Raw genomic sequence first — 17,225 nt, forward strand, 5'->3', positions numbered from 1 at the left:
AGTGAATTACCTCTTGTTACTGTCTGATCAGAGCAAGTTGTCATTGGCTACACTATGACTCCAACACTGCCCATCTCAGATAAGTCATTTAGTATTCACTTACCATTTTTTTTTTTACCATAGGTAATCAGTGGTTTTGAATTTTTAATATCTGTAATTAAATGTAGGATATTAGTTAGGTCCTTTCTTAGTCAGTGTATCCTGTTAAGCACTGTTATCCCATCTATAGTATTCATATAGTGAATTACTATACTGAGAAGAAGAATATATAGAGTCACAATGTATTGAAATCATTTTGCTTTTCAAGTGTACCTTTTCTTAACCTAAAAATTTGTACTTAGGGATAAGAGCTATTTAAAAATTTCTGTTTTATGTATTTAGCTGGGTGATAGCTTTATATTATGTCCATTTACCACATTACCATGTAGTTTCTAGTGCCTCAACATTATCAGGTTGGTGTAGTTTTAGAAGCAGAAGAGAATTTAAAGGTTATTTATGTCTAATATTTATCCTATTCATGCTTAAACCACTCTAGCATTTCTGAGGTAATTAATAAGTCTAATAATTCTATTTCTACATAATGTTTTTGGTGCTTCTTATTAGCCAGTGAGCAGTAAATGTGCTCATCTTTGGAATGTGTACTTGCCAGAGTTAAATTGTAATATAAAGCACCTGTTAAGGTAATCATCTGTGTTTTTTGTCTATTTCCTCACAGAACAAAGAACCCTCTAAATCTAGTGTCAAGAAAAAAGTAACCAAAATTGCAGAAGCAAAAAAAGTAATGAAGAGAAATTTTAAAGTGAATAAGAAGATAACATTTACTGATGAAGGGGAGGTAAGATTCTGTAAATGCTTCTTCATTTCTAAGGTAACTTCCAAGTAGTATAAAGAGTTTGATTCTCCTGCTGATTTACAGTTCAATAATGATAAAAAATAAATGTTTCTCTAAAGCACGCTGGACAATTCCTTTCGCTTACTGTAGGCATTTCATTGACTATAAATCTGTGGACAAGGATGTCTTAATGAAATAAACCAAGATACTTGGTAATAACAACACAGAGTTGGTTTTGAACTTTCTAGATTCCTATCTATAAAGATGATTTTCTCATGTCATGATTTCCATCACCATGTTCTGTGGGAAGAGAGAAATCTTGAATGTAAGTACTGTCAGTCCTTCATATCTGTAGGTTTCATATCTGCAGATTCAACCAGCCGTGGATCGAAAATATTTGAGAAAAAGTAATGAAAGTTCCAAAAAGCAAAACTTGAATTTGCTGCGTGCATTGCACTATGTTGAGTCCATGTGAATGAAATGATGTGTAGGCATACCCTGCTGTAGCCTTACGAATCCTCACTCTCTCTCCAGCACTCGTTGTTTGAGCAGTGTTCACCCACCGTCTTGTTCGTTTGCTACGTGTGTGCACCCTTTGTTTCTGTGAAAAAATGGCTCCTAAATAGCAATTAAGTGGTCAAAGCTATCCTTCAAAGGCCAAGAGGGAACATAAGACTTTACAACTATTTTAAGAAATTGGCTGCTAACCAAAAATTTGGCGGTTAGAATCCCCTAGCTGCTCCTTGGAAAACCTGTGGGGCAGTTCTACTCTGTCCTACAGGGTCTCTCTCAGTTGGAGTCGACTTGATGGCAATGAGTTTGGTTTACAACTATTTACATAGTATTAGTATTATAAGTAATCTAGAGATGACTGAAAGTATACAGGAGGATGTGTGTAGGTTATATGCAAATACTATGCCATTTTATATAAGGGACTTGAGCATCCGTGGACTTTGGTATCCAGGGGAGTTCTGGAACCAGTCTCCTGCTGGAACCAATCCCCCACAGATACGGAGGGACCACTGTACAAGAAAAGTGACACAACTACTTGCCACAGCTTCATTGCCTGACTCTGTCCTTTGCATTTCCTTAGATTGTTTATTTGGAGGTTTCTAGTTGTTATTCCCCTACATGTCTGTCAGTTTGTCATACTGTAGGGACTTGTGTGTTGCTGTGATGGTGGAAGCTATGCCACTGGTATTCTAATACAGCAGGGTCACCCATGGTGGACAGATTTCAACTGAGTTTCCAGACTAAGACAGACTAGGAAGCAGGAACTGACAGTCTACTTCTGAAAAGATTTAGCCAGTGAAGACTTTATGAATAGCAGCGGAACATTATCTGATACAGTGCCAGAAGATGAGACCCCAGGTTGGAAGGCACTTAAAAGATGACTGGGGAAAAGCTGCCTCCTCAAAGTAGAGTTGACCCTAATGGCATGGATAGAGTCAAGCTTTCAAGACCTTCGTTTGCTGATATGGCATGACTCAAAATGAGAATAAACAGCTACAAACATTCATTAATAATCAGAACATGGAATGTACAAAGTATGAATCTAGGAAAATTGAAAGTCATCAAAAATGAAATGAAATGCATAGACATTGCTGTCCTAGGCATTAGGGGCTGAAATGGACTGATGTTGGCCGTTTTGAATGGGACAGTCATGTGGTCTACTATGCCGGGAACAACTTGAAGAGGAATGGCATTGCATTCATCGTCAAAAAGAACATTCCAAGATTTATCCTGAAGTACTATGCAGTCAGTGATAAGATAGTATCCATACGCCTACAAGGAAGACCAGTAAATACGACAGTTATTCAGATTTATGCACCAACTACTAAGGCCAAAGATGAAGAAATTGAAGATTTTTACCAACTTCTCCAGTCTGAAATTGATCGAACATGCAATCAGGATGCATTGATAATTACTGGAGATTGGAATGCTAAAGTTGGAAACACAGAAGAAGGATCGGTAGTTGGAAAATATGGCCTTGGTGATAGAAACGAAGCCGGAGATTGCATGATAGAAGTTTGCAAGACCAACGACTTCTTCATTGCAAATACCTTTTTTCACCAACATAAACAGTGACTATACATGTGGACCTCGCCAGATGGAATACACAGGAATCAGTTCGACTACGTTTGTGGGAAGAGACAATGGAAAAGCTCAATACCATGAGTCAGAACAAGGTCAGGGGCCGGCTGTGGAACAGACCATCAACTGCTCATATGCAAGTTCAAGTTGAAACTGAAGAAAATGAGAACAAGTACAACCTTGAGTATATCCCATCTTAATTTAGAGACCATCTCAAGAATAGATTTGATGTGTTGAGCACTAATGTCCAAAGACACCAGAGAAGTTGTGAAATGACATCAAGGACATCATACATGAAGAAAGCAAGAGGTCATTAAAAAGACAGGAAAGAAAGGACCAAAATGAGGAAATGATGAAGTAAAAGAGTTGAACAGAAGATTTCAAAGGGTGACTTGAGAAGACTGTTATAATGACATGTGCAAAGACCTGGAATTGGAAAACCAAAAGGGAAGAACACGCTCTGCGTTTCTCAAGCTGAAAGAGCTGAAGAAAAAATTCAAGACTCGAGTTGCAGTATTGAAGGATTTATTAAATGACTCAGAAGGAATCAAAAGAAGATGGAAGGAATACACTAAGTCACTATACCAAAGATAGTTGGTTGACGTTCAGCCATTTCAGGAGGTACCGTATGAGCGGAAACCAATGATATTGAAGGAAGAAGTCCAAGGTGCACTGAAGGCATTGGTGAAAAACAAAGCTCCAGGAATTGACAGGCTACCAATTGAGATGTTTCAACAAATGGATGCAGCATGTAAAGTGCTTGTCTATGCCAAGAAATTTGGAAGACAGCTACCTGGCCAACTGACTGGAAGAAATCTGTATTTATGCCTATTCTCAAGAAAGGTGATGCCATCAAATGCAGAAATTATCAAACAATATCATTAATATCACACACAAGTAAAATTTTGCTAAAGATCATTCAAAAGCATCTTCAGCAGTATACGAACAGGGAACTACCAGAAATTCAATCCAAACTTAGAAGACGATGCAGAACTAGGAATATCATTGCCGGTGTCAGATGGATCCTGGCTGAAAGGAGAGAATACAGAAAGATGTTTACCTGTGTTTTATTGACTATGCAAAGGCTTTCAACTGGGTGGGTCATAACAAATTATACATAACGTTGCAAAGAATGAGAATTCCAGAACACTTAAATGTGCTCATGAGGAAGCTGTACACAGATCAAGAGGCAGTCCTTCAAACAGAACAAAGGGATACTGCATAGTTTAGAGTCAGGAGAGGTGTGTGTCCGGGTTGTATCCTTTCACCATATCTATTCAATCTGTATGCTGAGCAAATAATCCGAGAAGCTGGACTATATGGGGAAGAGCTCGGCATCAGGATTGGAGGAAGACTCATTAACAACCTGCATTATGCAGATGAAACAACCTTGCTTGCTGAAAGTGAAGAGGACTTGAAGCACTTACTGATGAAGATCAAAGACCAGATCCTTCAGTATGGATTACATCTCAAAGTAAAGAAAACAAAAATCCTCACAAGTGGACCCAATAAGCAACATCATGATGATAAATGGAGAAAAGATTGAAGCTGTCATGGATTTCATCTTACTTGGATTCACGGTCAACACCCATGGAAGCTGCAGTCAAGAATCAAAAGAAATGTGTCATTGGAAAATACACTGCAAAGAGGTCACCTTGAAGCCTAAGGTGCATCTGACCAAAGTCATGGTGTCTTCAGTTGCCTCCTGTAGCACATAAAAGCTGAACGATGAATGAAGAAGACTGAAGGAAGAATTGACACATTTGAATTGTGGTATTGGAGAAGAGTATTAGATATACCGCAGACTGCCAAAAGAATGAACAAATCTGTCTTGGAGGAGGTACAACCAGAATGCTCCTTAGAAGAAAGGATGGCAAGACTACGTCTTACGTACTATGGACATGTTGTCAGGTGGGATCAGTCCCTGGAGAGGAACATCATCCTTGGTAAAGTGGAGGGTCAGTGAAAAAGAGGAAGACACTCAATGAGATGGATTGACACAGTGACTCCAACCATGGGCTTGAGCATAACAATGATTGTGAGGATGGCACAGGACCGGGCAGTGTTTCGTTCTGTTGTACATAGGGTTGCTGTGAGTTGGAACTGACTCGATGGCATATAACAACAACAGTTGTTACTAGACTGCCTATGGGCGGGAATTCTCTGCTTTAAAGTAATGTGCAACACATGGTGCCTTGTATTAATCCCTTGGTCTCAGTGTAACCATAGAGCAGGAAGGGGTTACCACTCACAAATCGCTCACAAAAGGTCACTGTATTAGACAATAAATATCTTCGTTTTTAAATGAGGAAATAGATCCAGAAGATCAAGTGAGTCACATAAAGAATCGTGACTACTTAATGGTCATAGCAGAGTCTTGTGAATATCATCTCATATTTATTCTCACCAACCTCATATTTATTCTGACCATCCTAATATATAGCACACAGCACCCCATTTCCTACCATACTCTCATTCCCCTCACCCTACCTTATTTTTCTTCATAGATGGTACTTGCTGTGTGACTTTGCATTTCTCCCACACCAGTGTAAGCTATTTGAGCTAAGGTATTTTGTTGACTTTGTTCTCTGTCGTATCCCTAGCCACTAGAACAGTGCCTAACATATAATAGACCCTCAGAAAATGTTTGTTGAGTGAGTGTATGAATTATAGTCTTAGGCTAGGTTCTCCAGAGAAGCAAAACCAGTAAAGCATGTGTGTGTGTATATCTGTTTCTATCTGTCTATCTGTCTATCTGTCTATCTGTCTATCTGTCTATCTGTCTATCTATCTGTCTATCTGTCTATCTGTCTATCTGTCTATCTGTGTATCTGTGTATCTATCTCTCTCTCATCTCTGTGTCTGTCTGTCTATCTATCTATCTAATCTATCTATCTATACCAATAACTAAACCCATTGTCATCAAGTCAACCCCAAGTCATAGTGACCCTATAGGACAAAGTAAACTGCCCTATAGCGTTTCCAAGGAGCAGCTGGTGGATTCGAACTGCCAACCTTTGGTTAGCAGCCAGATGCTAAACCATTGTGTCACCACGACTCCATAAATAAATGTATATATAGAGAGAAATTTTTATCACGGAAATGGCTCATGTGATTGTAGAGGCTGGAACGTCCCAAATCTGTGGGTCAGGATAGAACCTTCTTCTGATTCATGTAGCTGCAGAGGCTGGCAAACCCAAGATCGGCAGGTCAGACAGCAGGGCTCTTGCTCACAGGCTGGGAAGATCGATGAATCCCAAGGTTGGCAGGCAAGATGGCAGGTAAGCTGCTAGCTGAAGTCCCAAGAACCAAAGGTCAGACGAACAGGAGCCAGCTGCAGGATCCAGAGCAAGCAAAATCCTATGAGTCTTGCCAGAAAGTCCACTTATGTATTCAATGTAGACCACATCTTCAAGAAAACTCTCTTTCAACTGATGGCTACTTGCAGCAGATCCCATCATGGAGGTGATCGTATTATGTCCGATCTCACCATGGAAGTGATCACATCATCATACTACTGCCAAACTACATCATAACTGCCAAACCACTGAGTATCATGGGCCAGCCAAGTTACCACATGACCTTAGTTATCGCAGTCTCCGTCTAATATCCTAATAAGTACCAGCTTTTCATACCGGCTATAAGGCATCGCATCTGGCATTTCATCATTGACTAATATAAATGCTGCCTGAGCAGTCCTTACCCAGTGTTGTGTTTCTTCTTAATTTTGAAGTAAATAAAGTTTTGATGTTATTTGGTACATAGAGGCTTTGCTGTAGACACCCAGATTTTCACTAATAATATGGAATAAAATGGTGTATAAGTCAGATGAAAAGGAACAATTCAAAGTTGTTGGAAGTTGCAGAGGAAGGCCTTGAAATTGATAGTCTTTATGAAATTACTAAAAAGAGGTCAGCACCTGAGAAGTAGGCTGAACTGGAACCTAGTTATAGTACATCAGATGCTTACTGTAAAAGATTAGTGCTTTTAGCATAATGAGATTCCTTAGTGAGCTACTATGTTTAACTGCACAGATTATACCAATTAGCTCCAAGCTGAGTGTAAATGCTGAACTATAAAGTGCTTCAGTGTATACTTATTGTAGATGGAAGCTGTGCATGGCTATGAGCCATACTGAAACTTCTAGTCTAAAACTGAAAGAAATACTGTTATTGGTTCAGCTCACAGAGGTGTAAACTTTCTTCATTTTGTGATAGAAATAGGGGCCAGGAGTCAGAGCAGTAGATGGACCTATGGTATTCTTACTGTAACAGCTGGTGCTGCTCGCTGCTTCTTTAGTCCCAGTTACAGCTGCTTATGTGGTAGTATTTGTTACCCTAATGGATTGCCAAAAGTTGGGCCTCTACAGGCGTCTTATCTTGAAGAATGGCCATGGTGGCCACAAGAGTGAGAGGAGGGAGAAACGCCAGTGATGTCTATGTCTACAAATTTTCAGTTGTCTGCAAGTTAATTAGTAGTCATTCAGATTATACCAATTAGCTATTTAAATCCTTCTGGCAGCTAATTATCAGATAAAGTAAGAGAATTTTTTTTTCTTTTCTAGATTGTCTAAAGTTTTACTTTGTTAAAACTGGAGGAGGGCTGTAAGATCACTGAGGGAAACAAACCTCTTTATTTTTCAGTTGAAGACATAGGTGCCCAGAGAGAGTAAGTCATTTATTTAGGATTATGTAGTAGCCTAGTAAAAAAGCTGGGACATTAAGCCAGGCCCCTTGACTCCCACATCTGTTCTTTTTTTTCTGTGTCAGCTTGTTCCTAACCATAAACTGTATGTGTAAAATACAGTGGTTTTGAGCAGGCCTGTGAAACGCAAGCTGATTTCCTCTCCTTTATGCTTAGCTTTATCAGTCCTTATATGTAGTACTAGCCCATATATGCCTCATTAATTCATAGTCAATTCAGGGGACCCATTACGTGCCAGGCACTGTGTTGAGTTCTGGGTATACATGCACAAGACAGATGACTGCCCTCAAGGTAATTCTAGTGAGAGAGTAACAGGAAATGAAAACAACAAAGTAGGATGAGACAAGGGCTATTGGTACACACGGCTGTCATGGCAGCCTGGAGTAGTTGTGTTCTAGTCAGCCTGGCTGGTGCTGCTGTGGAGATAATTTTGGCTGAGTTTTGTCAAGTATATAATACTAACTTTATAGTTTGAGATGTTGAAGAATTTCTGTTCTGCAGTTTTCTTCTCCTCCAAATTATAGCATGATATTTTCCTTTAATTCTCTTCTCTTTGGATTACGGCAGCAGTACTTTATCCTGACTGGAACAATCTTTGCTGTGGCTTGCTCGCTTTAATCATACTTTTTAAAATAAAGTTTGTAGAAAGCTTAAGACAAAGAAGTTTTAAGGCAGAAGTGGGTATGTGAACCATTTCAGAATTATTATACCAAGCGAAGCACTCTGTGGTGCTGTTTCCCTGTCTCCTACCTCATACTTAACCTTTTTTCTGCTTACAGTTGGTTCAGCAGTGGCCACCAGTGCAGAAATCCATTGCAGAGAACACTGAGGGAGAGGATGATGCTGGTGGTATCAACTTAGATACAGCAAAGGAAAGGCTTCAGGAAGAGGATAAATTCGACAAAGAAGAATATAGGAAGAAGATTAAGGCCAAACATCGGGTGAGCTTTTCGTCTTGAATTAATACTCAGTGAAATTTAACATGCCCCTAAATATGCCTAAACATTCTCTCTCTCTCTCTCTCTCTCTCTCTCTCTCACACACACACACACACACACACACACACACACACACACACACACACACACACACACAAATTGTAAAGTATTTCAGGTGTTTTTGATAATATAACATTTAGGTAAAGTTTTATATTTCCCCTGGCAAAGAGGTTCCAAAAGAACAATATTTGCAGTAAATATTAGAACTTTTATATTTTAGTACTTTCTTATCCTGGATATTTTATAGTGTTTTTATTTATTTATTTTGTAACTAGAATTTAGGATCATTGTCAAGTTTTATAAAAATAAAAACCTTATTGGAATTTATTGAACCTTTCTCATCTAGTTTTTTAATGTAGTATATAGGAAAATTTGGGTTTTTATTTTATAGGTATTATAATAAATATATTTTAAATTGTTATGGCTAGTTTTATCATTCCTTATTTTTTGAGGTATAATTGTTCATTTGTGCATATTTATTTTATATTGAGACGTTTCTTGCATCCTTTATTCATTTAACAAATATTTATCTTGTTTGTATAAGGCACTTATTACATTTCTTCATATAGTAATTCATTCTGTTAGGTATTTGAAATCTTAACCTATCTAAAAGTAAATTATTACTTTTCAAGTATTTATTTCAATTTTTCTTCAATTCTGCCCTCACTAACCAGAACTTCCTAACCAATAATGTCATAGTAGTGACAAGAGAAGATATGGTAGCATATCCTCTGTTTGTTTTTAATTAAAAAAAAGTCTAAAAATATACATTATATTTTCATGTCTTTTTAAAAACATGGCAGGCATAATATAACCTTTTGCACTACCTAGGTATACTTAATCTTCTGTTATTTGAGGACATCAAAATAGATTATTATCTAAAGATTTCTAACTATTTATTTAATTCGAGTATGTTTCTTCTCAGTATTAAATGTAGATAACATGGGGCCCCAGCAGGAGTCCTTGAAACTTGTTTTCTTGGAAGCGTTCCTGGTTTTAGCTTGCTCTTTGCTCATCCTCTTAGATGTAGAGTGAAGGGGACAAACTATTTGATCTCCTTAGTTACAGAAGATGAAGGAGGCCCTTTCAAGGAGGTGGTAGAGAGGAGATGAATTTCATTTCATACACCTTTATTAGAGCCTAAATTCATCAAGCCACCCAACCCTCACACCTACAGTCCAACAGACTGTGAAATTTCTTCATCTCTGTTTTTGATTAGTGGCATTCTTTTCTGTGGTACCTGGTGCTTGATATACCACCCGTATTGTTTTTATGGATTTTGTAGCTTTATTATTTTTCTGATTATATTAGTGTGAGCTCAGGGAAGGAAAGATATAAAAATTGATTCCTGCATTTGATACTTTTGCTAATCATATTATTTTCATTGTTTTATCTGACATTTTTCCTTTTTTTTTTTCCTATATCTACTTTGTCATTTTACCTACTCCCTTCTGTCTTCCTTCTGCTGTCATGTTTCTGAGAATGTCATCTCAATCCACATTTGGTCCGAGGTGACTCAAGTAATGTTAGTCTCTCTCGCTCTCTTCCTTTTTTAATTAAAGGTTTTATTTTGAGATAATTAAAGTTTCACATGCAGTTGTAAGATATAATGCAGACAGATCCTACGTTCTCCAGTTCTACACTTTTTCTCATTTCAAGAATATTACGTAAACTGGAATCATACAATATGTAGCATTTTGGGATTAGCTTTTTTTACTAAGCATAATCTCCTGTAGATTTGTCCAGGTCGTTAAGTGTATCAGTAGTTCATTCCTTTTTAATACTGGGTAGTATTCCATGGTGTGGATGTACCACGGTTAGTTGAATCATTCACCTACTGAAGGACATAGGGTTGTTTCCAGTTTGAGGCTATTATGAATGAAGTTGTTATGAACATTGGTGTATGGGTTTTTTTATGTGACCATAAGTTTCTCTGGGATAAATGCCCAAGAGTTGGGTTGTATGGTAACTGAATGCTTAATATTAGATGAAACTGCCAAACTGTTTTCCAGAAAAAGACTGTACCTTTTTTCATTCCCACAAGCAATGTGTGAGTGATGCAGTTTTTTTTGCTTCCTCATCAGCATTTGGTCTTTTGCTTTTTTTTAGCTATTCTGATAGGTGTGTAGTGATATTTCACTGTGGTTATTATTTGTGTTTCCCAATGGTAAATGGTGTTTTCATTTGCTTTTGTTCCATCTGTTTTTCCTCTTCAATGAAATGTCTCTTCATGTCTTTTTGCCTGTGCCCTCATTGGATTTTTGCTTTTTTGCTGCTGAGTTCCATCTGTTTTCTAGATTCTAGTCCCTTGATGGAGCCCTTGTGGCACAGTGGATGAGGCTTGGCTGCTAACCAAAAGGTCGGAAGTTCGAATCCACCCCATGAGGCAATTCTACTCTGTACTGTAGGATCACTATGAGTCGGAATTGACTCAGCGGCAACGGGTTTGGTTTTTGTTTTTTTGTTGTTGGATATATGGTTTGCAAATCATTTCTCCAAATCTGTAGCTTGTCTTTTCCTCCTCTTAACAGGGTCTTTTGTAGAGCAAAATTTTGAAGAAGCTGAACTTATTAACTTTTCATTTCATACATTTGCTTTTGGTGTTAAGTCTAAGAACACTTTGCCTACCCCTGGGTCCCAAAGATTTTCTCGTATGTTTTTTTCCCGCAAGGTTTTACATTTACCTTTGAGTCAGTGATCAATATTTAGTTAATTTCTGAATAAGGCGTGAGACTTAGGTCGAGGTTCATTTTTTTGCCTGTGGAAAATGTGTCAGTGGTCCCTGAGACCATCTATAGGTTTGGTGATTGGCTAGGAACACTCAGAGAACTCAGCACATACTGTGCTCACAGCTGTGATTTAATACACAGAAAGGATACAGAGGAAAAAGGTACATGGAGCCAAATCTGGAGGAAACTACTCATGAGCTTGTAAGAGTCCTCACCCAGTGAAATCACGTAGGACAGGCTTAATTCATCCAGCAATGAATTGTGTCAACCAACAGGTGTGAAATGCTTTCTACCAGGGCAATTCATTAGAGACTCAGTGCCCAAAGTTGTTATTGGAGGCTGCTAATGTGTATACCCCCTGCCTATGTACCAAAATTCTAGACTTCCAGAAGGAAAGCAAGCATTCAACATAAGCCATATTCTTTTGTTTTTACAAACATTTTAAGTACAGGGAACAACACTGAGGTCATTTAGGGCAAGTTTTATGTTATTCTGGGGAACTGTTTGCCGATCAAATTCCCAAGCACTAGCCAAAAGCCATCCTGGCAAGCAGGCCTTTCTAAGGGCAGCTAGCAGTCTCAGGCCTGCTGTGTTAACTCTTTTCTAAACAGAGCATGAATTGCTCTAGCACTATTTGTTGAAAAGGTTATCTTTCCTCCATTGAATTGCTTTTGTGCTTGTGTCAAAATTCACTTGTGCACATTTGTATGGGTCTATTTCTGGATTCCCTATTTTGTTTCATTGCAGTGTATGTCTATCTCTCCACCAGTCCTCATTGCCTTGATAACTATAGCTGTATAATAAACCTTGAAATGGGGTAGGCTTACTCCTTTCATGTTATTCTTTTTATTCAAAAATTGTTTTAGCTATTCAGGTTTTTTGCATTTCCATATAAATTTTAGAATAATGTAGCCTGTAGCAACAAACAATTTTCTTAGAATTTTGATAGGAATTGTGTTAAACTTCTTTATTTGTGGAGAATTGATATTCTTATTATGTTGAATCTTCTAACCCATGAACAGTATTCTTATGGTTGTTGACTCCTCTTTGGCCTGGTAATTATTTAATGAACTAGTAAACTGTTGTTTTTTTTATTTATTATTAAGAGCAGCATTTCTCTTTTCATTTTTTTAAGAAAAGTAGATACTACATGTAGCTTACAGAAATATGGAGAACTAATGAACCTGAAATATGTTGGTTCCAGTTCCTGAGAGTTTACGTTACTGAGAGGATTAAACATTTCCTGAATTTCTATTTTTAATACAGTACTTTAAAGTGAAATCTGGTATTGTTGATTTGTTGTTCAAATCTTTAATATTATTAAGAATGCCAACAGCTTGTCACATTTCAGTTTATAGTCTTCTTTAGAGTATTTAGCTGGGGGAAGATTGAGCAGAATATAAGAATGTTTTACCCTGTATTATTTCTAAGTAGTAGTCAACAGTAAAAAGAAATGAGAATTGACATAAAGGCTTTTCCTCCTTGCCCTCCCTTCTCTTCCCTTCCATTCCCTTCATCTGTAGATGTTATTACTATATCCAGGTTGTGAAATACTGGCTTCTGAAGCCCTTAGAAAGTTAATTTCAAATTGGTTAAATGTACATTTATTACATACTGTTTGTGTCCTAGGCTATGAAGATAGAATATTTAGTATATATGGTTCCCTCTATGCTCAGGAAGATTATAATTAAAGTATTTGTATGCAACTGGAACTTATTTCTCTCCCTTTCTTATTATTTTCTCCTCTTACACAAAAGGTAGCATATGGCATATAGATCATGCTACGCTTTTTCTTTTTTCACTTATTTTTGAGCTTTTAAATAATTTCTTTTCTTTGCACAATGTTTAAAGTTAGCATACATTTTAAAACCAACCCTGTGATTGTTTCAACAGCAAGGTTGAACAGAGCAGTTTTGAGCTGACACAGTTGTGAGAAACCAAATGAACTTCACATACTACTGGTTCTGAAGTCAGAAGATTTTTTAAAAACAAGTCAAAATTTGTTATTTTATATAAAATAGATAAATTCTTCTTAAGGCAGACCATGACATACCTTCCAACTAAGCCAAAAGCCAGTGCTGTCGAGTCAATTCCGACTCATAGCGACCCTATAGGACAGAGTAGAACTGCCCCATAGAGTTTCCAAGGAGCGCCTGGTGGATTTGAACTGCAAACTCTTTGGTTCGCAGCCGTAGTACTTAACCACTACACCACCAGGGTTTAGAAGGTTGAAAGTATTATGTAGCCTGATAAAAGCAAAAGGAAATAACTAGAAAATAGATTAGGTAACCCTAAGAGTCTTCTGTGTATTGAAGTTTAATGTAAATGCTACCCAAGTCTCACATGATTGGTTTCTTGGTACTTTGATCAGTGAGATAGTTATTTATTATTTGTGTGTCCATGTGTGTTAGAGAAAACTATACATTTTGTGAGCACTTTGAAATTAGTGTGCTTATATAATAGCATATATAAAATACCATCCCAGAACCCACCCAGTGCCATCGAATTGATTCCGACTCATAGCAACCCTATAGGATGGAGTAAAAAATACCATACATAAAATACCGTCCAGGTGCTCAAATCAGTTATGTACCAAACTCAATGTACTGGACTTTTGCACAGGTGACACAGATGGAATATTTTAAATAGCAAGTTTTAAATTTTGGCGTAGCGATACAGTAGTGTTTGGTAGAAAGAGTACCAGGTTGTAAGGTGGAATACCTGCATTTGAACTTTGAGTACGGCATTACCTACCCCAAACTGAAGGACTAGTCACCAATTCAGAGTGCACTTTCCTCATCTGAAAAACGAGGGAGGAGGAATGGGAGTTTAATACCAGATAATCAGAAAGATCCTTTTGGCTCTGTGGATCTAGGTATGACATGGGAATAAAATCATCCTTTGCTGTTTCAAAAATGGAATTTTGAGTTTTAATTTTTCCACTGTTTGAAAAGTAGAATTTTCAGTTTTAATTTTCCCCCTTGACCAGTCAGGTTCCTTGCTTTGCTTGGCTTTCCAATGGCTACTAAAATTTTACTTTAAAAACTAAAACAAACAAACAACAACAACAAAAAACCCAAACCCATTACTGTCAAGGTGATTCCAACTCATAGTGACCCATTAAGACAGAGTAGACCGGCCCCGTAGGGCTTCCAAGGAGCAGCTGGTGGATTCAAACTGCTGACCTTTTGGTTAGCAGCCTAGCTCTTAACTACTATGGTACCAGGGTGCTAAATATATTATTAATACTTAAGATGTTATGTTTATTAGTCAGTTGCTCTACCTGAGTGCAATATTGTTTTTGAAATCATGTTTTTTTCCTCATTAAGTACATTTTTATGCCAGTGGCAATTCTTAGTTCTTCTAGCACATTTTCCTGGGGTAAATGTTTCCCTTTGAGGTTGCTGCTCATAATTCCGTTACTTCTATAAAAGCGTACTGAGAAGAATTCTTTGTCCCCAGAGAGCATTTAAAATACTAACTTTAGCTTCTAAGAATAGGCTTTACTTCATGAAGACTGAAAAAGGCGAAGAGACATTTGACACAGAATTATGAATAAGGAATGTGCCTGAAATAATTTTGCATCTCAAAAGAAAACCCCATAAAACCTATCACCTAAATCTGTATTGGATAAATACATTATACTTTTTAAAAATGTATGTTGATTTTAGAAGCTTTCATACAGCTTTGGAATTTTTTTTCCCAGCGTGGTCAAAATATTTCATCATTATATTTTTGGTTTTAAAAGGGTCGTGTATTTGATATATAAGTGAGTTTAGTCTTAATGATTAAATTCTGTTTTTAATAATTACTCTTTCTAAAGTAGTTGTTTACCCCTGCTTTATAAAATTAAAAGCTTTGTACTACTGAGATTTAGATACGTACTCAGTCTTTGTAATGTGAGATTTAGGTATTCATTTAGTCCCACCTGTTTTTCCTGCACAGTGTTCCAGTCATCCTTGGCACATTTTTTTTTTTTTTTACCTGCCAGGTTCTGAAAGGTGGATAGTTTTTATTGTAACCAAAGTAAATACCCTTGTCTTAAGATTTAGAAACTGAACTATAGCAATTTTATAGCAAAAGCAAAACAAACCCACCATGGCACCACTGGGAGTAGAACTCGGCTACCTACTTGTTGAAACTCATAGCTACTCATTTTGTGGCTGTCAGGGGCCCTTCTGGAACTGCCTTGGGTCACAAAGTGAACGTTTTTGTTTGTTCTTCGCTAGTTTCCATGGTATCCCTTTAACTACCATTTTCTTCTGAGCCCACCCAGTCTCCAGCTTTGCCTGGAATTTATAGGTAGCTGTGCTTAACTAGGCCTGCTCCCTTTATTTTCTCTGCTGAACCTTTTGAAAACATTCACCAGAAGTAAAATTACAGCAAAAGCTGTCATTCGAGCATATAAAACCATTAATAAATTAGTAAATTGTAAAAACAAAGCGCTGCTCTTGCATGGAAGCACTGTTTTCTGACAATTCAGTCAGATCTGTGAATGATGGGCCATGGATCACACCATTGAAAGGTTTTTAGTTTAATGGAATGAGAGTCTGTTCTGTGGTGAGTGTTATTATTCTCAGCTCTGAAAGATTACTTGTATTTAGCCTGATAGTATCTGCTGTAGCAGTTGAGAGAATGCAGAGAAACAGTTTATTATGAACCTCTCTTTCATTCCTTTGAAATTTATTTTAAGTGCTTTATCCATATCAGATTGTATATTTAGATAACAGAACCATATCTAGATGTGGCTCTGGGCGGCTTGCATAGAAGGTACAGCATTGCTCTGGGTTTTACTTACTACTAGCATGAGCATTAGCAAGTTAGGAAAAACCCTGTTTTATTTGTGTTGTTGCTGTTGACATAGAATTGAGTTGGCCTGTAATCCAAGCATCTTAAACATAAATTCATGTGATTTATAGTCAAAAAGGAGAGAAGCAGTAATCAGGCTCTTAGGAATAGTAATAACAATAATATCAATAATAACAAGTAGCAGTTATTTAACTGTGCTCGACCCTAAATACCTTAAATGTACTGTTGTATTACATCCTAACAGTTAACTTCTGAAATAAGTGAGCTAACCTTATTTTACAGATGATAAAACTAAGACTTAGAACCATCAAGTAATTTATCTAAGGCCCCACAGCTTGCAAATAGCAGCTCTTGGACTCTTACCAAGATTGTTGTTACTTTATTGTTGTTGTTGTCAAGTTAGTTGTAATCAAGTTGATTCCTGCTCACGGCAACCCCATGTGTGCAGAGTAGCACTGCTCCATAGAGTTTTCAAGGGTATGACATTTTGGGAGCAAATCGCCAGGCTTGTCTTCTAACAAGTCTCCAGGTGGGTTTGAACCACCGACCTTTTGGCTAGTAGTTTAGCATTTAATCATGATACTCAGGAACTCCTATTACTCTGTGGACTTTGTTTTTACCCGTTAAGATATGTTGTTACCTACCTCAAGCCAACAGACACTTTCAAGTACATCAGAGTGCTTTGAAACAATAACAGGGTGGAAGATGACGAAACAAGCTACTAGAAAAGAAAAGAAAGTGGTGGAAGGCTTTGAAGACGTAATGGCAAATATATGATGGAAATGTTCATAATTCAGGAGCAAATTCAGTGGGCTCAAATAGGAATAAAATAAGGGCTATGGCTGGTAGTGTGGGTAGGACCCAAACTAATAACACCTTTCCCTGAATGTCCATTGAGTGTCTCTACAATTACTAGTACTGGGATCCGTTTTTCAGTAACTGGCCATAAGAGTCTAAGGTAATGTGACCCAGCTCACATGGTCTTGGGAAGTTTTACTAAGGTGAAAAATGTCATCATAAGGACAAGGTACTAAAAACATCTGGTGCCTAATTCTAAAA

General features: G+C 37.5%; 1 protein-coding gene across 1 annotated transcript in view; it reads left to right on the forward strand.

Moving 5' to 3' along the window:
- DDX10 (DEAD-box helicase 10) overlaps nt 1-17,225 on the forward strand; it is a 378,968-nt gene that overhangs the window by 228,776 nt on the left and 132,967 nt on the right. Inside the window, exons 14-15 of the mRNA XM_003415620.4 lie at nt 716-835; nt 8,410-8,571. Coding sequence (XP_003415668.1) covers nt 716-835; nt 8,410-8,571 — 282 coding nt within the window. The remainder of the gene's footprint in view (nt 1-715; nt 836-8,409; nt 8,572-17,225) is intronic.

This window comes from Loxodonta africana, chromosome 7 (genome assembly GCF_030014295.1).
Source record: "Loxodonta africana isolate mLoxAfr1 chromosome 7, mLoxAfr1.hap2, whole genome shotgun sequence".
NCBI classification, from domain to species: domain Eukaryota; kingdom Metazoa; phylum Chordata; class Mammalia; order Proboscidea; family Elephantidae; genus Loxodonta; species Loxodonta africana.